Raw genomic sequence first — 22,549 nt, 5'->3', positions numbered from 1 at the left:
GCAGACCTTACTAAACGAGCACAGATCAAACGAGCTATTAAACAATCTAGGCATAATAGTGCATTATTACCAATAATTAAAACTTGGTCACCACAATTTTAGAAACGATTATTGTATTATATTTACTTTGTCTGTAATTAACAGCAACAAATATATATAAAGAAAACGGACAGCAGATCTCACTAAACGGGCACAGATCAAATGTGCCATTATAACAATCTAGGAATAATTAAAACTTGGTTGCCAAAATTCTGGAAACCATAGAAAGTGTATTGACATTAGTGAGACAATACACAGTCTTAAATGATTAAAAAGAAGGGGACATCGATACACTGTATTGAACTATTTTACAAGTGAGACTTCAACACTGGATAAAAAGTTTCACGTTTTGTATATATGCTTTATTGCTTCTTTTTGTTTTATTTTGAGCTTGTTTGCACAATTATACCTTTTTTCTTTTTTTGTTTTGCCAAGTTCATCGTAATATGTGTATTTATATTAAAAGTTAAGTTTTAAGTAGGGCACTCAATTTTCGTTGTCTTATAAAATTCTCCAGCTACCTGGGTTACCCCCAGAACAGAGTGTTACCCTTTAGCTTCCACTTTCCTATAAATTTAATAGCTGAGGCTCATGCTTAAATTCCAAATTCCTAGTTGTTTTATCAACACTAACTGTAATTCAGGTTTTTATGAATATATTAATGTAAATTCAGTACCTAGAAATAACTGATATTAACCCTAACATTTTAACTCTTTGTGCTGCAGTGCACCCTCTGATCTTAAACCTCTCTGAAATCCTAACTTCACTTACTTGAAGGAGCTAACCTAACCACCCTCTTTAGTCAATGTTCATGTGGATTCACAAGAAAACAGCAGATCTCTCTATGGACCAATTTTAGAGGACAAGCTCAGCATAAAGTATCTACATGTCTTTTTTTCATTCATGCTGCCTACCCAGTATAAGGAATACAGAGAGTGGATGTTTGATTTTCTGACAACCTGCTCCAGTAGCTCACATTGTAATGATGGATAACCCACCTTTTCCACATTAAATCAAGCTGTAAATGCTGCTCAGCTACAGATGTATTGTCCACTAAATTAGAATGACCATTTAACTTCTGCACAAGGACCCTGTGACTGGCGTGGTGATCAATGTTCGTTTGTAAATACAAATTATTGAAGATTGTGGCAACAGCCTTAATAATTTGTTAAAAAAATTTATAAATTGATTATTGACCATTTAATGCAGAGGTAAAATTTGTTTTTATTTGTCAGCAGTTTAAAAATATGAATCAAATCATTATTTTGAATCCTGTAGGCTTTGTGGCATGTCACACTAAATTTTTTTTTGTCTAAACCCACAGATATACCCAGAAGTCAAGGACAGCAATAAAGCTTGCTTGCCTCCGAACTCCTTTATCACCTGTTCTTCTGACAGTACAATCCGCCTCTGGAACATGGAAACCTCAAATATCCATGGTACTGCTTTGCACCGCAACATCCTGAGCAGCGTGAGTTGAATTCTATAAGGAAACTTTAGGATGTAACCACTGACTTCTGACTTAAAGGGACACTATAGTCACCAAAACAACTTTAGCTTAATGAAATCGTTATGATGTATAAAATATGCCCATGCGGTTTCCCTGCATAATTATCTGGCATTTAGGAGTTAAATCATGTTTGTTTCTGTTTATGCAGCCCTAGCCACACCTCCCCTGCTTGTGACTGACACAGCCTGCATGAACACAGAATGGTTTCATTTTCAATCATATGTAACTTTTAAAAGTTTTTATCTCCTGCTCTGTTAATCGAACTTTAATTACATACAGGAAGTTCTTGCAGGGTCTATTATTATTATTATTATTGCCATTTAAATAGCGCCAACAGATTCCGTAGCGCTTTACAATATTATGAGAGGGGGGATGTAACTATAAATAGGACAATTACAAGAAAACTTACAGGAACAATAGGTTGAAGAGGACCCTGCTCAAACGAGCTTACAGTCTAGCATGCTATTAACAGATTTTCAATAAAGGAAGTGTAAACATTAGATGACTATTAACGGAAGAGTTTAGGAAGGCTGTGTAAGTCACATGCAGGGAGGTGTGTTCCTAAGGCTGCATAAAAAAAATATTTTTTTGAAATTGTTTATTTTGAGGGTTTTAGTTTTTTTTGGGGGGGTACAGGTGCTTACATCATGTAACAAACATAACATCAACTTGGTATTAATACCGATCAACCAGGTATGTGTGGATCACCTTTGTGGTCGCAGCTTGCTTGTTTTTCCCCCGTCCCCTTCCATTGCTCCCTCCCCTGCCGCTTGTTGCTGTCATTCAGTATGATTGTTTGGTGGTCTGAGAGGAGGGGTGGAGGGAGAAACGCCCGGGGGTGGCGTAGTGTGGTGAGGACCGTTCGTCGCAGTGGCCAGAGTCGATTTTATCTCTGTTGGTGCCGTGTTGGCCTATGGCGTTTGCAGCTGGCCGTGTGGTTGTTGGTGCTGTCCAGTGATTGGTGCTGTCTGCTGCAAAGTCTGTCTTGTCTGGACGGTCTGGTCTGGGTGTGGGGGCGAAGTGATTATGGTCTGTTTCTTAACTGGGTATTTCTCTCTTATCCCCTCTAAGTCCCTTCAGTGGTCCCTCTTCGTATTTAGGCCTGTTCCCAGGGTTTAGGGTAGGGTTTGTGGGAATGAAAAATAGGGTCGGGCCCTTTACCTTCAGGGGGTATAGCCTGAACTTCGGGTGGAGTAATTCTCTCGCAGGTAAGTCCCTTAGGTCCCGGGTTTCGCTGATCAGGTTGTTCGCTGCGCTTGTGCTCTTGAGGTTGAGGATTGCCTTTTCCTGATCTGCTTGTATGGTGGCAGTGAGAGAGGGCCTTGGGAGTGTGCCTGTCCTGGTCTGGTGTCTTCCGCGCCGGCTTCTGGTTGTAAGGCGAGTCACAGGTCTTTTGCGAAGTCCACCATATCGGCCACCTGGAATAGTGTGCAGGAGTGGTTGCCTTTTTTCGTGGTGAGTTTAAAGGGGTACCCCCAAGCGTACCGCCAGCCCTGTTGGGTGAGGGCCGTGGTTGGCGGTTTTAGTTCCCTACGTTTCCTCAGGGTCGAGGAGGCCAGGTCCTGATAGAATTGGACTGTGTGGCACTGCACTTGGGGAGGTTGTGTCCTTGCTATCCCCTCTTTGGAGCATCTTCAGGATGACGTCCCGAGGGGCAGATGGGTTGAAGGCAGGGGGTCGCAGTGCTCTGTGGGCCCGCTCGATCGTAAGCTCTGTGTCCGAGGCCTTCGGCAGCATTTTTTTTTAACATGTCTTGTATTGTGGGGTGCAGGGTGTCCGCTGCTATAGATTTCGGTAGGCCTCTGAGCCTTATATTGTTCCGGCGGGAACGGTTGTTTAGGTCTTCTACACCGTCTTCCAGCTGTTGTATTTTGTCGTGGAGGCGCGAGAGTTCTTGATCGTGGAACCGTGATCTGGAGGAGACTTCGGCTAGGTGAGATTCCATTTGTTCGTCCTGGCTGCTAGCGCCTCTATGTCGGCTCGCAAGTTTATGTGCTTGTCTAGCTCCGCCGCTGTGTAGGCTTTGATGTCGCTTTGGTGTAGTAGCTGGCGGAGGTTCCCTTTGGTAAGTGGGGTGTGTGGGTTTGCTTGTCCGTCGCCATCCTCATATTCTGAGCCCGAGTCCATGCGGCCTTGTGATAAAGATGGCCGCTTGCGGTCTCTGGGCGTTTGAAACAACATGGCACTTTTTTGTAATTTGATTATGGAACACCTTCCTGGCTGTCAAATTGCAAACCTTCTACTGCAGAATCTTTCTACTTCTGCATCTGCCTTCTTTCCAACAGACCAGAGTCTGAGCTCCTTCTCAGACGAGGTGTGCATGAACAGACATGCATGCGAGCAGAAATTCAAAGGCTTTGAAATTTGATTACGGTATTTTACCATGCAGAGACTTAAAATCTCTTACGGGAAAACGGGGAGGGCTTCCACAACTCTTTTATAAGATATTTAAAATGAGTACATTTGCATTTGCATGAAAATGCTACTAAAGAGTGATCTATGTTTAATTTTTTTTCTTCTCCACGAATTTGTGTGCAGTCCTTTATAGGATGACTCCACACCCATAAATCACAGTGCTTCATGGGTGAAGAGTATCTCATTAAAAAGGAACTTTATGAGAAATCTGCACTTTTATTTACTTCTTTTAAATGAAACCGCCAAGGAGGTTTACATCCTGATTCCGTTGGCTCCCCTGAACTAACAGAAGTTACACGCGCATTAGACCTCACCATAGGAAAGCATTATTCAGCGCTTTCCTATGGGGATTCCGGCGACGCTGAAGGTCCTCATGCATATCCTGAGGACATCCAGCCTCATTTAAAACACTTTTCATGTTCTAAGAAGTCATAAGTCCCTCTTGTGGCTGTCTGATAGACAGCCACTAGAGGAGGACTTAACCCTGCAAGGTAATTATTGCAGTTTATAAAAACTGCAATAATTACACTTGCAGGGTTAAGGGTGATGGGAGTTGGCACCCAGATCACTCCAATAGGAAGAAGAGGTCTGGGTGTGTGGAGTGTCCCTTTAAAACAGATGATAAATCTATAGGTATAAAGTGTTCAATTGCTCTAACAGAAACATGATTAAGTTACTCCCTAAGACCTGTCTCTGCATCCTCTAACATTCCCCCAAAACCCTTTGTTTAACTAGGACCTGATGAAGACAATCCTTATAGATAGTAACACCCAGGCCTTGTTGGATACAGACTATAACCCAGCTGGTCTGGGTGACAAAGTGGATCCTCAGACTTTGGACACAAAAGTTGGCATCCGCTCAGTGTGTGTGAGCCCCAATGGACAGCACTTGGCATCAGGGGACAGGATGGGCACACTCAGGTAACCACAGAGAACATGTATTGTGAGTAAATATGACATTCTTCAGGACATATGATCACCTATTCTATATATTTTTTTACTTTTCACAGGGTGCATGAGCTGCAGACCTTGGGAGAGTTGCTGAAAGTGGAAGCTCATGATTCTGAAATTCTTTGTTTGGAGTACTCGAAGCCTGAAACAGGTAAACTCGGAATGGAAATATGTGTTGTTACCTAGTGCTAAAGGGCTTTCTTTTGATCTTATTTAAATGGCAATTGTCACTTGTAGTATTGTTGGCACAATCCAATGGGCAATAAAATTAAGCTATGGGTTGTGCTACTATGAAAAAATTTAAAAGAATGGATTTGATTTTAGAATTTAAATTACATGCTTGGCTGTCCTACCACAGTCAGAAAGTATACCATTTAAATTAATTAATCCTTGAACTGCCATATGTGCAAAAACTCTGAGGGTGGGCCTATGTCCAAAAGCGCACAAGGTCAGATAGAGCATCATAGGGTTAGGATGTTTTCCTGGACATAGACATGCTCCAGAGGTAAGTGTGTTTTTACTTATGTGACAGTTCCACTTTAGAACCACTGTGATTTAAGGAAGAAATATTAATTGTAACCCGTAGTCTGTTCTATCATCCAGTCTGTTAAACCTGTCATCACCAGTGACCAGCAACAGGGCAACAACAATCCGTTTTTTTTGCTTAGCCCTGGTGCCTGAATGGGTTAAACCCTATCACAATCTATTATTAGAGGATTATTATAACACTGTTAATATGGGGGACCTTTCTGGCATATTATGCTCTATGTGGCACTGTGGGCAACTTAACCCCTCTCAATGTGCAGTGATACCTGAAATAAGGTTTTGCTAACCTTGAATCCAGCGCTCTGGGCTGGCCCTCAACAGGAAGGTTGAGGGAGGTGAGTTTAAAAAAACAAAAACAAAAAAACACACCAATATACACAGAGGGAGGCAGGAGGGAGCGCAAAGTGGGACGGAAGATACATCTCCCCTTGCAGGCACTCTGCCTACAAGGGAAAGATATTGACATCTGTTGTCAGTATGCAGTGCACGCTGACAACAGATGTAAATTATGCACAGAATTGACATTAGGTGGGCTGCCTAAATCGCGTGTGCTAGAGGTGCAGTTTGCCCCTGGCACATAATTGCCAGTAACTCAGTATGTACAATGTTTGAAGCTGAAACACTGCACATACTGATTCCTACCACCATGACCACTTCAAATCATTGAAGTGGTCATTGTGGTTGGAGTAACCTTTTAAGCATATCTGACCTTAGCATACTCTGCCAGTTATCATGTTAAACCTTAGCCTTTTGTTTATTACTCCCTCAGGACTGAGTCTCTTAGCTTCAGCTAGCCGTGATCGACTAATTCACATTTTGGATGCATCAAAGGACTACAGCCTTCAGCAAACATTGGATGATCACTCTTCTTCCATCACTGCTGTAAAGTTTGCAGGTAATTGCTCTTGCTGACCCACTATATTATTGTCTCTTATGTTATTATTTGACATTGGATACATTTTTAAATATAATAATTTGTAGGGCAAGTGACCATAAATGTGCATTTCATTAGCTACTTCTCATCTTCTTAATGGTCACTCTACTTTTTATTTATTTCCTAGTGCTGAATTTCCCTGATTATGTGTTTTTTGTGTGTTTGGGACGGGGGAGGGCGGGTACGAGAGGGGTGGTTATTCCCAGAGTAACTGTCATTCCTCTAACCTATATCTATATCTCACTCTCTCAACTTAATAAGTAGGTCCACTCCACTCTCATTTTCCAATTCTGCTATTTTCCTCCCTGTCACTTGGTTCCTATCCCCACACTGTCATTTTCATTGTGTTTCCATACACATCTCTTCTAGAATATGTTAGCTTGATCAGAATCCTCATCAACCTGTTGGTCCTGTCATCATTTGTAATAGATCCTATAATAATAATATTGTAATATTTTGATGCCATCTAAATGCCAATTATAATAATAACAATAACACTGTTAATAGGGAATAGATTGATCCATTGGGCTAATTAGCCATCATTTGAACTTCATAAACAATCGGTAATATTCTTACATTTATAGCATTACTGTGTTTATTGATCTACATTTATTGATCTACCATAGTTCATGCAAAGCATAGTACCAAAAAGATGCATAAAGACAGAATACAACAAAAATAATAGAAAAAATAAAATAAACAAAAAAATAAATAGCCATTCGAATCAAAACAAAGTTTAAACACTCCTAGGGCATACAAGGTATAGATGAGTATTAGCAATTACGCCATAATGGGAATCATGGGACGTTCAATGTACGGCAGTCTGGGAACCATCCCCATGTACTTTCATAAACCACTGTGGTGCTCTTAGCACTATGGACCATGCACTTAAGATGTTAAATTTGGGTCAAAAAGATGACTCATTTATGAATATTAGAAGGATTAGGTTTCCACCAACTTTGTACTATGTACTCTTTGCCATTGAAAACGATAGATAGGGAGCGTGGCCAACTAAGCTACTGCATAGACACGTTTTTGTGGAGCTCTGCACCTGATCTGTAAAAAGGACGACTTTATCCTACCTGCAGCTTTGCAGAGACCCTTCTTTCCCTGCTCCCCCAGAATGGGGCCCAAACACAAAAAGTTTTGTCCACCAGATAGCCCTAAAATGTCAGCCCAGTCCTTCTTCACCCAGTCTGCAACCGGCCCGCAGGTTGGACACCCCTGATCTAAACCAAGCTGTGACCGCAATGGAAACCCGGCATAGGTGCTGGAACGTCCATATACCAGAGAAGGTCAGGGGGGTAGCACTACTATCCTGTTCCCGGAGACTGATCTCATCGGTGTGCCTTAGAGGGGGCGCCAATCTCTCCATGCTGCTATCTGCATTTCGAGTGTGCAAGGCTGCCATGGCACCAGCTGAAGCCCCCGGAGAAACGATAATTGTAACTAGACATAGCAGTTCGCTCCTCCACCATGGCCCGCTCCAGAGTGATGGGAAGCATATAGATTGAAGGCAGTTTGGTAACACTCTTCGGTGAGCCCTTTCTGTTCTGCTGGAGAAGTGTAAGCTGGCCCCTGGTTGCCAAGAAGTTGAGACCCACGCTTGGGAACACATGGTACACTTCTAGTCCCACATGGAGAAATAGTCCTTACCCTATCCTCAGATGAAGATCCAGAGATGCTATGGGATAGACTGAACCTACCGATTTCCCAACTGGAGGTGGTCGAGACAGGGAGGTGCACAGCACAAAGAGACCAGGGGGAAGGCACATCTCTGACCCCTTTCAAGCTGCGTAAGGCTACAGCCTTTTGCCAGGGACCCTCCACCTCACTATCAGGCCCATGTTTTGGCCTTCCTTTCTATTGCCTATGCAGTTCCTGCAATAGAAGTAGGATATCATCCATAGCATGTGCTAAATGAGATTCACTGTAAGATGCTGCTCCAAGGGTCTTGAGGTTTTTGATATGTGTTAAATTGTTTGAAGTAACTTTTAGGTTATACATTTCTAAATGTGGAGTGCTTTGCACCTATAGTTAACTTATGTTCCTGCAATTAATGTTTCATATGCTAAGATGGATGTATGTGTATGTGTACAAAACCAATTAAAATTAAAATCGAGAAACCACATGGATAAAGAGAACAAAGAAATTGTGTACATGTCTAATAGAATGATAGCCACCTTGCCTGGCTTAGCAAACCACTGTAGTGGTTATGGTGCCAGGTGTGCCCTGCCCACACATACCTCCCTTCTCCCCTCATTCTAAGCAGTCAAACAATATTTACCTGTGATCTGACCGGTGATGCTCCCCACTACAAATGTAGAGAGACAGAAGTTCATAAGCAGGAATTCCCATTAGCTCTCCTAAGCTAAACCATGTAAAGTAGGGCTAGCTCTTTGGCTGACTGTATCAGTTGATGGCTCTGTACCAAGGCGCTAAGCCCTCAGTGCCATGTTTAGATCAGGCAGAGAGCCTATGTAACTCACTGAGCTATTGTGCCAACATTGTGTTACTGCTGTGATTTGTGGATTCTGGAGAACTTCCTGTAATGACCGGATCCATCTTTTAGCTTTTAACTTTCTCTTTTTTTTTATTTCCGACTACACTTTGTAGTGGCAAACATTATGATGTTATGACCACAGATGGGTACAGTTACTGGATAGTATACTCCTCATGCAGTGAAAACTGCAAGCTGTATGTTGCAAACAGATGATTCACTACAGTGAGAATTCAAAGGGAATTCAACGTGACTTTCAAATTTAGGGTTAAAATAGCCAAAATGGAAACATTTTCTAGGTTTTCTGCTCAGATTCTTTGGCCCTAAATTTTAACTTCACTTTGAATTCACCTTGAATATCCCTGACTGTCTTCGGAGCCCGTAATCTTAGTGCATCTGCATGTACCATCGTAGTGCTTTCATTAGAGCCTGTTTTTTTTTGCTTTTTTTGAATGAAAAATTCTTCCGTTTGTTTAATTCACTTAAATGCAGTCTACCTGTTATCTTTCTGCTGTGCTTCTTGATTCATTACATCAATTTTTATTGATTGTTTCAGTGACAACATCTTATTGTTCTATCAAAGTTTTCTCATGTAAACCATTACATTTTTCATCTTTTAGCAAATGAGGGGAAGGTGCGCATGATCAGCTGTGGAGCAGATAAGAGCATCTACTTCCGTACTGCAGACCAGGTACAGAAACCTAAATATAATTGCAGTTATTTAGTATTCCATGAGTTGACAAGGGAATTATACCTTTTAGGTCCAGGTTAGTGGGACTGGAAACTTTCTTAGTGGATTGTTATGGCTTTGTAATTTCCAACCATTGGAAATTTTGCACATCTGTGGTTTCTTATATATATATTTAGAAATGGCAATGTTTATATGGTCCCCAAAAAAGGGACACTGTGTGCACCAAAACAAGTTCATTAAGTTCAAGTGTTTTTGGTGCTTAGTGACCTTTAACACCTATACTAGGGGTAGGCAACCGTTGGCACTCAAAATGATGTGGACTACCTCTCCATTAATCCTCTTACATCCATGATGCTGGCAAAGGTTGCCTCCCCCTGCCCTGCACTACCTTAACATATACACTAATCTTAACCTAAAGAATTCCTGTAATATAAAATATATTTAATAATGAGCTAAAAATTTGAAAATAAACTACTCTGCCTTCTGTTTTATTGTTTATTTTGATACCTCCAGCAGCGTTTAATGGCATTATTTTCCCATAATACACAGTTCAGTGCTATGTATCATTATTGTAAAGCGCTATGGAATCTGTTGGCGCTATATAAATGATGATAATAATAAGAATAATCTGTCCGTCTCTGTTTGTATATGTAGTAAAGTATGTGTGTATCAATCACTGGATTGAGTAAATTTAATCTTAAAGCGGCACTGTCATGCCAAACTTACCTTTCCCCAATCGATTCCTCTTCTTTCCCTCTCTCAGGATCTGTTCTTCATTTCTTCCTGTCTGCTCTAGTTTTCTCAAAAAATTAAGAAAAAGTAGGGACTATTTCTCTTATGGAGGTTTCCTACGCGGTGACCAGCGGAGGAGCAAAGTGTGCTTCGTTTCCGGTGGTCACAGCAATTTTCTCACAATCCTTACCTTTCCTCCCTGTTCCTGCGATGCTTCCTGTCACTTGGACAGGACGCCGTCAAAACTGCTGAATTGCGTTCCAACAGTTTTTCCATTCGTGTTAGAAGGCAATTCGGGACTTTGTTCGTATTGGAATTTCATTAGAATGAGTGAAACTCCGATCCTATTCGTCATCTTCTTTTTTCTAAAATCTTCATTTTTCAGCCCTAAAAAAGGGCAAATAAAAAATCATCATACCCGTCGAACTTAGAATATAATAAAAAACCAAACGAAAAAGAAAAAATTTGAGTGCAAAAAAAAAATCCTCCTTCACCCATGGAGGGCTCCGCGCAGACTGAGCTCTGCAGGGCGGAGGAACGCTTATAAAGCCTTGCCCCGCCCTGCAATTAGGCTAAGAACACTCTGATTGGTTGGTTTAAGCCTTGGTTGTAGTCCCCCCCCTCATTATCTTTATGGCCCCCACCCGCCGCCCAGGGGAGGAAGGACAATAGGTGTGTCCCCCTTATTGTTATTTAGGGCCCGCCGTGCAGGGGTGGGAGCCGGCTAGTAGTTTTTTTTTTTTTTTTTAAACATATCTCCCTTATGCAATTATGGGGGTCATATTGACCCCCATAGAGTGAGGGAGGACATGGGGGGTTAAGAATTGGCGGGGAGCACTGCTCACTGCCGCTTCTATCTTTACATATTACTAGGAGAGAGATGCATGCCGGTAGCGCCCTCCTTGTAATTATCGGAACGAACAAACAAACAAACACTGATATTCAGTGTTAGTTTGTTGGTCTGAAATTTCTATTAATTCCTTCGTCTTTCTGACGAATGAATGAATAGATGAAATTCCGGTTGGCATGCCCAAGTGTTTAACTAGGCATGTGCGGGAATCTCAGTGCTATCTAGTGTGGGCAGATGACATGTCCCACAGGGACTTCATTTACCAACACAAAGATGGCGGCGCCCTGAATATAGATCGGGGCAGAAAATAAAAATTAAAAATAGGTAATATGAGGGGCTTAGAGACATTTGGGGGTGACTAAGGGGTCATTTAGATGTAGTGGATTCGGGAGGGGGGTTAAAAAAAAACTGGATTCGGCCATGACAGTGCTGCTTTAAAGGGAAACTCAAGTGCCAGGAAAACAATCCGTTTTCCTGGCACTGGAGGGTTCCTCTCCCTCCCACCCCCCAATCCCCAGTTACTGAAGGGGTGAAAAACCCCTTCAGTCACTTACCTGAGGCAGCAGCGATGTCCCTCGTCGCTGCCGCCTCCTCCGCGGCGCTCCTCCTTGTGATTCCGTCGTCCGGTGGGCGAGACTGATCCCGCCCACCGGCCGAGGAAACCTAATGCGCATGCACGGCAATGTTGCGCATGCGCATTAGCGATCCCCATAGGAAAGCATTGAAAACGAATTTCAATGCTTTCCTATGGTGATTTGAGCCACTAGAGGTGGAGTTAACCCTGCAATGTAATTATTGCAGTTTATAAAAAACTGCAATAATTACACTTGCAGGGTTAGGAGTAGTGGGAGTTGGCTCCAGACCACTCCAAATACTTTTATATTTTTTTATTTTTAAGTTTGGTGATATGACAAATTTAAACATGGTGCCTCTTGTTTTTCAGATTGGAGAAGGCAATGTCCATTTTACACGTACACATCACATTGTGCGAAAAACTACATTGTATGACATGGATGTGGAGCCAAGCCTGAAGTATGCTGCCATTGGTTGTCAAGATCGCAATATTCGGTATGGTTAGGATTTTTCATTTTGGGAAATAATCCTGGATGGACTTTAAAAAATAATTTTAAATAACATTTCTGAATGAGGAAGTGAATATTACTACTACCGTATATACTCGAGTATAAGCCGAGTTTTTCAGCCCATTTTTTGGGCTGAAAAACCCCAACTCGGCTTATACTCGAGTCATAGTCTGTATTATGGCAATTTGCATTGCCATAATACAGACCGGGGGAGAGGGGGGCTGGCAGAGCTGTAACTTACCTTTCCTGCAGCTCCTGTCAGCTCTCTCCTCCTCTGCGCCGTCCGGTCAGCACCTCGGTCAGCTCCCAGTGTAAGTCTCGCGAGAGCCGCGGCTCTCGCGAGACTTACAGTGTGAGCTGACAGAAGAGCTGACCGGACGGCGCAGAGGAGGAGAGAGCTGACAGGAGCTGCAGGAAAGGTAAGTTACAGCTCTGCCAGCCCCCCTCTCCCCCCCACTGAACTGCCACTGGACCACCAGGGAAGGAGAGCCCCCCTCCCTGCCATATATCAAGCAGGGAGGGGGGACGAAAAAAAATAAAAGAAATAATAATAAAATTAAAAAAAAAGGGGGTATAAGGACCACTATGGGAGGGGAGGGGGGGGTATAAGGACCACTATGGGAGGGATGGGGTGGGTTAAGGACCACTATGGGAGGGAGGGGGGTATAAGGACCACTTTGGGAGGGAGGGGGGTATAAGGACCACTTTGGGAGGGAGGGGGGTATAAGGACCACTATGGGAGGGAGGGGGGGATAAGGACCACTATGGGAGGGAGGGGGGTATAAGGACCACTATGGGAGGGAGGGGGGGGATAAGGACCACTATGGGAGGGAGGGGGGTATAAGGACCACTATGGGAGGGAGGGGGGGGGATAAGGAACACTATGGGAGGGAGAAGGGGGATAAGGACCACTATGAGAGGGAGGGGGAAGTAAGGACCACTATGGGAGGGGAGGGGGAAGTAAGGACCACTAGGGGAGGGAAGGGTAAGGACCACTAGGGGAGGGGTGAGTCAGGACCACTGGGGGGGGGGGGTGAAGGAACACGGGGGTGGGGAGGTAAGGACCACTGAGGGAGGAGGAGGGGAAGTCAGGACATATGGGGGGGGGAGGGGGCGGCAAAAATTTTTTTGCCTACGGCGGCAAATATCCTTGCACCGGCCCTGCACACACTGCATTCATGCACACACACACTGCATTCATGCACACACACACACTGCACTCATACACACACACATACGCACACACTGCATTCATTATACACACACTGTAAATAAATATTCAATTAATATATTTTTTTTAGGATCTAATTTTATTTAGAAATTTACCAGTAGCTGCTGCATTTCCCACCCTAGTCTTATACTCGAGTCAATACGTTTTCCCAGTTTTTTGGGATAAAATTAGGGGCCTCGGCTTATATTCGGGTCGGCTTATACTCGAGTATATACAGTAATTTGTCTACGTTTGTGTAATGTTCTGAATTATTGTTTGACCCTTATGCAATTTTGAGTTTTATTATTCCTTTCTTTCAGAATCTTTAATATCAGCAGTGGAAAGCAGAAAAAGCTGTACAAAGGGTCACAGAGTGAAGACGGAACCCTTATTAAAGCAAGTATTCTTGTATCGTCTGTACTTTTCACAGAACCCTAAAAGATTTTCTTGAGAACATTTGGAAGCAGTCAATCTTTCTATGATTTAAGACATGCCAAATGTAAAACCCAAAGCCTTTCCAACATTTTGTAAATCTTATTGCTACATCCCCAGTGTTTTGGTTTCTAACACAGTGGTTCCTAAACTTTTTAGGTTCAAGGCGCCCTTAATATTTTTCCAAGGCATCCCAAGTCAAAACATTTTCTAGGTTGTATATATGTACAGCGCAGCGGCATATACCGGGCCCCTGTTTGTCAGAAATGCTTGCCGTTTAAGTGCAAATCTTGGAAGGAGCACTGGTAGATTATTTAAAGAAACAATCCAGACATAATAACCACTACGTCACTTTGTAGTAGTTATGGTGCCAGTAGTGCCGTCATAGTTTGACAACTTACCTGGGATCTGCTGTGTGTGTGTGTGTGTGTGTGTGTGAGGGGTGCAGTGTGTGTGTGTGAGGGGTGCAGTGTGTGTGTGTGAGGGGTGCAGTGTGTGTGTGTGAGGGGTGCAGTGTGTGTGTGTGAGGGGTGCAGTGTGTGTGTGTGAGGGGTGCAGTGTGTGTGTGTGTGAGGGGTGCAGTGTGTGTGTGTGTGTGTGTGTGTGAGGGCTGCTGTGTGTGGGGGAGTTATTGTGACTCTGGGGGGGTAGGAGGGCAAATTCATAAATCTATAATTAAAAATTTATTTTTTTTTAATTAAAGATAACCATTTTAATATCCCCTCTCCGTGCTTACATTTGCCGGGGAGGAGGGACATTTCCCGGGAAAACATCTTGCGGCTCCCCTGTGTGCCCTGGGGCGCGCAACACACAATTTGGGAACTGCTGTTCTAACAGGTGCCTTATAACATTTCTAAATACGTGTTATTATTTTGCTTTGGAAGATGCACTAAACTAACTTGATTATTTTCTGTATCAACCATAGAATAGTGTATTTTGTGTCTGTTCCCTGCTGTAAATAAAATGCAGATCAATACTAGGTACTGCTGACACTGGAAAGCAAGTCAGGTGTCAGAACCTAAAGCTGTACTGTGTTGCAAAGATTTGTAACTGTGATATTGATTTTGGGTATGAGCATTGTGCGTGTAAAGAATTGCTATTTCAGACTATGGGCTTGGTGAAGGTAATTTTTCTTAAAGGGTCAGTGCATAGTGAAAGAGGCACCCTAAGCACCATATCCGTTACAGCTCTTTTACTATCTGTGTTTCTTATATCAATGTTTATAATTATAATGTGAAAACATCTTGATAATTGAGCTTATAGTGGTCTGATGGTTGAGACATTCTTATTTCTTCAATTTAGTGAGGGTGTAAAAAAGACAAACTCATTTTTATTAAAACTGATTTTTGGTTGAAGTAACCTTTGCTGGAATAGCCCCCCTCCCCAACATTTAAAAACAAAAAAGAGGGGGACCATACCAAATCGCCTTAGGGCATCTGTCGCTAGCATGCTTTGCATTCAAATGTTATCGTATTCTATGCACAGAACTCACTGCCCTAGCTAATGATGCTGCTGGAGATGATGTTAAACCTCCAGCAGCATAATTAAAGGGACACTATAGTCACCATAACAACTACAGCTTAACCCCTTAAGACCGCAGGGCGTTCTATGCGTCCCCATTTTGGTGGCTCTGAACGCCGCAGGGCGGCATAGAACGCCCTGCGATCTTTTGTACTTACCCGGTCGCCGGCGATCCCACGCTGGCGATCGCGGTATGGGGGACTTACCTGGGAGCCCAGGGAGTCCCCCTCCGTTCTCTTTGGCCCCCCTGGGCCATGTGATCGCGAGGTACTTGCGAGGACCCCGCGATCACATGGACGGCATAGCCGTCCAAGGCAATGCCTGCAGGGGGAGTGCCTGTAATGACAGGTACTCCCCCTGCTGTCTAAAAAAAATGTAAACATTTTTTTTAAAACAGTGTAAAATAACATTATATATACTTAGATCAGATATACACACATACACATAAATATACATACACTGTCTACGTGTATTTTAATATTAATATATACATAGCTATATATATATATATTATCAAAATACGCGTACAATGATATTGATTAAATATATATAATTTTCATTATATATATATTTATATATAATAAAAAATAATATATAAATACGTTAAAAAATTAAATTAAAAAAATAAATAGATAAAAAATATATATACATGCGTAATTTCGCTCTAACTGTATTTTAAAATTAATATATATTGATATCAAAATACATGTAGAACGAAATAATATATATCTATATACATAAGTATATACGTATATATCACTATATATAAATAAAAATAATAAAAACAATTATATATATATATATATATATATATATATATATATTCTACGTATATATTTATGTAATAATTTTACATAAGTAGGTCATTTTATTAATTACAATTTGCAGGACCTGCCTGACAACTAGGCCGAAAGTTCAGGGAATTTAATTTTCTAGCACTATATTTAACCCTGTAACTTTCCAAGACACCATAAAACATGTACATGGGGGGGTACTGTTTTACTCGTAAGACTTCGATGAACACAAATATTAGTGTAAAATATATTACAACGACGATACCGTCAGTGACAGTGACATTTTTTGCATTTTTCACACACAAATGGCACTTACACTGACGATATAATTGTTGTGATACGTTTTGCTGTTTTGAAACACAAATATTTGTGTTCAGCGAAGTCTCCCGAGTATAACAGTACCCCTCATGTACAGGTTTTATGGTGTTTTCAAAAGTTACAGACTCAAATATAAGGCTTGCGTTTCAGTTTTTTCACATAAATATTCGCCAGGTTGCCTTTGAGGCCGTATGGTAGCCCAGAAATGAAAATTACCCCCATGATGGCATAACATTTGCAATAGTAGACAACCCAGGGTATTGCAAATAGGGTATGTTCAGTTTTTTTAATAGCCACTTGGTCACAAACACTGACTAAAATTTGCGTTTAAATTTGTTTTTTGCATTTTCAAATATTAACACTAACTTTGGCCAGTGTTTGTGGCAAAGTGGCTACTAAAAGAGACTGGACATACTCCATTTGCAATACCTTGGGTTGTCTACTTTTGCAAATGGTATGCCATCATGGGGGTAATTCTTATTCCTGGGCTACCATATGGTCTCAAAGGCAACGTAACCAATCTGGCGACTTTCAATGTGAAAAAAATGAAATATGTAAAACGCTATATTTGACCCTGTAGCTTCCCAAAACACCATAAAACCTGTACATAGGGGGTACTGTTTTACATGTGAGACATTGCTAAATACAAATATGTGTATCGTATTGCAGTAGAAGCAAACAGTATTTTGACATTCACAGTTAAAATGTCACGTAGAACTAAAAAAAATAAAAAAATTCTTATTTTCTCCCATTTTTAAATATTTTTTTCATATTAAATTATGTTCCATACCTAAATATTTGATGTTAAACGAAAGCCCTGAATAAAATGATATATAAGAAGTGTGGGTGCATTTAATATGAAAGAGGTGAATTACGGTTAGACAGACATATAGCGCAAATGCCAGGTTTTGTTTTGATCACAACTTGTACATTTGGCTGCGGTCTTAACCCCTTAACGACGAGTGAAGGATGAGGTCCGTCACTCAGGGGAAACCCTTAACGACGAGTGACGGACCTCGTCCGTCACCTGTTAAAATTAACCCCAGATCGCGGAGATCGCGGGGTTAATGGTGCTCCGGTCTGCCTCTGTATTAGAGGCAGACCGGGAGCACCGACTTGCGCTGTCCCAGCACATGTGCCTGCTCTGACAGCATGTCAGAGCGAGCACATGTGCTGTGTCTACTCACCTTCCACCTCCCTGCACTTCCGGATTCACTGTGAAGTGCAGGGAGACGAATCTTCACTGATCCTGCCCCCTGTTGAAAAAAAAATAAAGTTAAATTAAAATCCCACCCACCTTTACCCAGTTTAATAAAAAATTAACCCAGTCCCTGCCAATTGATCACTGACCACAGTGATCAATTGGCAGGGATTACATTTTACTATGATCTGATTTTTTTAATATTTTTTTTACCCTCAGGGGTTAAATTTATTTTATTAATTAATTTAAATATTTTAAAATTATAAATTTAGCTAGCTAGGGAGGGTGGAAGTTAGTGGGGAATTGGGGGATTTAGTGTTAGGCTAACTAGGGGTTAACGTTAAAGTTTTAAAATAAGCTTTAAAAAGTTAAAAAATTAAGTTAAAAAAAAAGTTTTAATAACGTTTAAGTAAAAAATAAAAAAAAAACAACCCTTTACCCAGTCCAAATAAAAATTAACCCCTTCCCTGCCAGTCGATCACTGCCTACAGTGATCAAAATATAGATCACAGTATTATACGGCGATCTAATTTTTTTTTAACCCCTGACGATTAACTTTTATTTATTTTTTAACCCTCAGGGGTTCAATTTATTTAATTAAATAATTTAAATATTGTATAATTAAATATTTTGCTAGCTGGGGTGGGTGGGAGTTATGGGAAAATGGGGAGTTTACTGTTAGTGCTGCTTACTGCTAGTTAGGGGTTAACGGTAAAAAAAAAAAAAAAAAAGCTTAGAAAAATGTTAAATCTGTAAAAAAAATAAGTTTTAAGAAAGTTTAGGAAACTTTAAAAAAATTAATAAGCAAAACAAAAGTTTAAAAAAGTTTTAAAAAGTTAAAAAATACATTTAAAAACGCTCATTACCGGGGGGCGTGTCCTGGACGCAGACCGGAGCAGTCGCATGTAAGCGGAGCTCCGTGCCGCGGCGGCTATTAAAGGTGAAATACTAAGCCCAGCAAGCGACGACACACCACAAAACTTACTCCCAACCACTATGTCTCAGGTTAAAAGCAAACGAACGGGCGAGAAGGGAGAAAAAGCAAATTTTTTCACCGCTCGGACGACGCAGGGAAAGGCCCCAAACCAGGCTGAAAGTTTCCAAGATGGCGCCGAAGGAGAATCTGAAGCAGATACAGGCGACCAGGAAAACCCACTGACGCACAACTCCCTGAAAAAGCTGTTGGAGGAGATGTCTGACAAAATAGTGGGTAAGCTGGACACTGCCATTAAAGACCTGCAAAAAGAAATACAAGATATTGGCCAGCGCACGTCGCACGCCGAGGATCAACTAGCAGACTTGGCAGAAGCCCACAACACCCTTGCGGACATGGTAGAGGACCTGGTTGGCAGGTTGAATGACCAAGACCTAAAGATAGCCGACATGGAAGACCGGGCACGCCGCAACAACCTGCGGATAAGAGGAGTAGCGGAAACGGTGAAAACGGAGGATCTCACTGCCCACACTACGGGCTTACTACGTGAACTAGCCCCGGACCTGCCGCATGACTTGCTCCTGCTAGACAGAATCCACAGGACAGCCAAACCCTCATTTCTGCCCCCATCCACTCCGAGAGATATCCTGCTCAGGATGCATTACTACCATGCTAAGGAGGCGATCCTCACTGCCTGCAGAAAGAGAAGGGAGATGCCTCCGGCGTACAAAGACATAGCCATCTATGCGGACATTTCCTCTTACACTCTCAAGAGGAGACGGGACTTCAAGGAGGTAACCACCCGACTTAGAGAGAACCATTTGCCGTACCGATGGGGATATCCCACCAAGCTCCTGGTCATGAAAGAAGGGAAGACAACCGCCATCGGCTCCCCGGAGGAAGGCCAGAAAATCTTAAGGGAATGGAACATCGCAGCTGCGCCGACGAAGGCCCGAGAAGGAGACAGATCCAGAGTGACACAAGATTGGAAAAAGACGAAAAGAAGATAAAAGGACAATGACTGTCAGTGTGGGCGCCCTTTGGTGACCTAATGCATGGACATTTAAGCTGCAAGGTTGGGTAATGTACGAAACTGCAACGCACACACACTACAACACATATACCCCTGATAGAGTGAGAGGAGGAGGGAGGGAGGGCCGCAGGGAGTACAGGAGAAGGGAAGGTGGCACGGAAACCTGCCCTGGTTCTCCCCCCCTAGCTCACTAAGGCGAGCAGAATCACCACAATATACCCACACCACTAAGCTTTGGGCACCTCAAAAAATAAAAAAAACCTTAAAAAAAAAAAAAAAAAAAAAAAAGGAGTACAGAGGGCCACCCACACGATCTTAAAGTGTTCTCCCATAGCGCGAATAAGCGAGATTACACTGACATACCTAGCCTAAGAACAAATAACAAACAAACAAAAAAAAAAAAGTAAAAATAAATACAAACTAAGCACGAAGCAATAAGAGACGATTCGTCTATATGGAAGCTGCAAAGTCGCAGAGCTTTCGCAAAGAGCTGGGCTTGCCCAGCGTACGCAGGTGATATAGCCGCACAGGAAAAGGATATTCCTGTAGGACAGGAGGCCACAAGACCTCTTCCCCCACGGCACGCCAATGCAGTGCCATGCCGAACACACGGCACAAATATTACTAAAGAATGTTTATGTATATACTTTGGTTACAGTTGTTGCTTTACTGTATGTTGTTCACAGTTATGTTTTTGATATATATGTTATGTACCTTACCACCGGACCGGGGACAGGGTTAGTGGGTGATTCAAGCCAGAGGGTAGAGACTGCTAATGACTCTAAGGGCCCGTTAAGGGAAACAAATTACCCACAGGGGAAGACTCTGCTCAGCACGAGTAAGCTGGGAAGAGCAGAGACCCCCCAAACTATCGAATGCCATCTCAGAGGTGCAGAGTACCGACCCCACGACCCACCGTGATAATCTGTTCTTTCAATGTCAGAGGTCTGAACACCCCTGTGAAAAGACACTTGCTCACCAAAGAAACTAGGGCCTTGGGGGCTGATGTCCTTTGCCTTCAAGAAACGCACTTTAGGCACAACGACCATCCAGCAGTACTGACTAATGACTACCCAAACCAATTCCACGCCACGTCTCCAGCGAAAGTTAGAGGGGTGTCCATCCTGATTAGCAAGGCTGTCTCGTTTACACTCCACTCCTCAGATATAGACCCAAATGGCAGATACATTATTCTAATAGGAGAGCTTAACGATGTGTTGTACACCATAGTAAACATTTACTCCCCAAACGCCAACCAGCGAAACTTCCTGCACAAAATTCTGACCAAAACATCTTCTATCCAAAAGGGCATCACAGTGATTGGGGGAGACTTCAATCACATTCTAGATCCAACACTCGACACGACGCTACCGACACACAGGTCACGCCACCGCCCACTAAATAGACAATGCAGGGCCATAGCGAAACTCCTACATGCCCATCACCTATATGACGCTTGGAGAATCACACATCCCACAGAGAGAATGTACACTCACTACTCAGCTGTGCATAACTCATATTCGAAAATTGACGGCTTTCTGGTGGCAGGCTCGGCACTCGACCAAATCATATCTAGCGACATTCAGCAAATCACTTGGTCTGACCATGCACCAGTAACACTAGAGTTAAAAAACAACTATGACTTTAAACACCGCAGCCCTTGGAAAATTAATAACTCCCTGCTGAGAGACGAGAAGTTTGCAGACACACTGGCAGGTGATATCCACACGTATTTCCAAATAAATGACACCAAAGATGTCTCAGATGCTACCTTGTGGCTAGCACACAAATCAGTAGCGAGAGGCTTACTAATACGCAGAGCGGCATACATGAAAAAACAGCGGCAAACACAACTCAGAGCATGGCAAACAGAACTCTACGAGACAAACAGACTGAACCAAACCACACCGACAGCAGAAGCAAGAACCAGGATTGCCCAACTCAATAAGCTCATACTCCAACACGCACTAGACACGGTCAACTTAAACATGCAACGACTCAGACTGTCACATTATGTCCAGGGCAACAGAGCTAGCAAGCTATTAGCGCAACGCCTAAAAACCAGGCAGGCGAATCAAAAAATATCCTACATCATAGACCAAACAGGATCCAAAATATATACCCCTAAGGGAATCAGTGAAGTGTTCGCCACATACTACTCCTCCCTCTATAACATAAAGCACAACACACACACGATGCACCCGACTGACCTCAATATTAGGGAGTACCTAGACAAGATTACATTACCTAAGATCACGGCTCAACACAAAGCTGCGCTCACCAAACCAATCGAGGAACAGGAAATCATAGACCTGATCAAAGATCTCCCGTTGGGGAAATCACCGGGGCCAGACGGGTTTGACAACCACTACTACAAGAGGTTTAGCACCATACTGGCACCCTACATGGCTAGAATGTTCACAGAGGCGGCCCTCAGGGGGGAACTTCCCAGGGAAACATTAGCTGCGCATATTGTAACACTCCCTAAACCGAACAAGCCCCCAACGATGCCGCAGAACTTTAGACCTATCTCCCTCCTAAATACCGATGCCAAGCTTTTCGCTAAACTCTACGCCAACCGCCTGGGAAAAATATTACCGCATATCATCCACAACGACCAAGTAGGTTTTATCAAAGGGAGGCAGGGGGCAGACAATACGAGGAAGGTTATTAACATACTCCATCATCTGAAACTCAGTAAAAGGACGGGCCTCATGGTCTCCCTTGACGCCGAAAAGGCGTTTGACCGACTGCACTGGGGGTTTCTCCAACAGGTACTAGGCAGATTCGACATCCCCGAAGGGTTTGTGTCGGTGGTCAAAGCCCTCTATAGCGACCCCTCAGCGAGGGTACTTAA

General features: G+C 42.7%; 1 protein-coding gene across 1 annotated transcript in view; it reads left to right on the top strand.

Annotated features, from left to right (window-relative positions):
* Positions 1–22,549, top strand: part of MAPKBP1 (mitogen-activated protein kinase binding protein 1) — a 535,700-nt gene that overhangs the window by 285,384 nt on the left and 227,767 nt on the right. The window contains exons 11-17 of the mRNA XM_063439925.1: positions 1,364–1,510; positions 4,700–4,884; positions 4,974–5,065; positions 6,230–6,355; positions 9,515–9,585; positions 12,111–12,235; positions 13,780–13,855. Of these exons, the coding sequence (XP_063295995.1) occupies positions 1,364–1,510; positions 4,700–4,884; positions 4,974–5,065; positions 6,230–6,355; positions 9,515–9,585; positions 12,111–12,235; positions 13,780–13,855 (822 nt within the window). The remainder of the gene's footprint in view (positions 1–1,363; positions 1,511–4,699; positions 4,885–4,973; positions 5,066–6,229; positions 6,356–9,514; positions 9,586–12,110; positions 12,236–13,779; positions 13,856–22,549) is intronic.

Source organism: Pelobates fuscus, chromosome 13, assembly GCF_036172605.1.
Source record: "Pelobates fuscus isolate aPelFus1 chromosome 13, aPelFus1.pri, whole genome shotgun sequence".
Lineage (NCBI taxonomy): Eukaryota > Metazoa > Chordata > Amphibia > Anura > Pelobatidae > Pelobates > Pelobates fuscus.
This window is presented reverse-complemented; position numbering and strand designations above follow the sequence as displayed.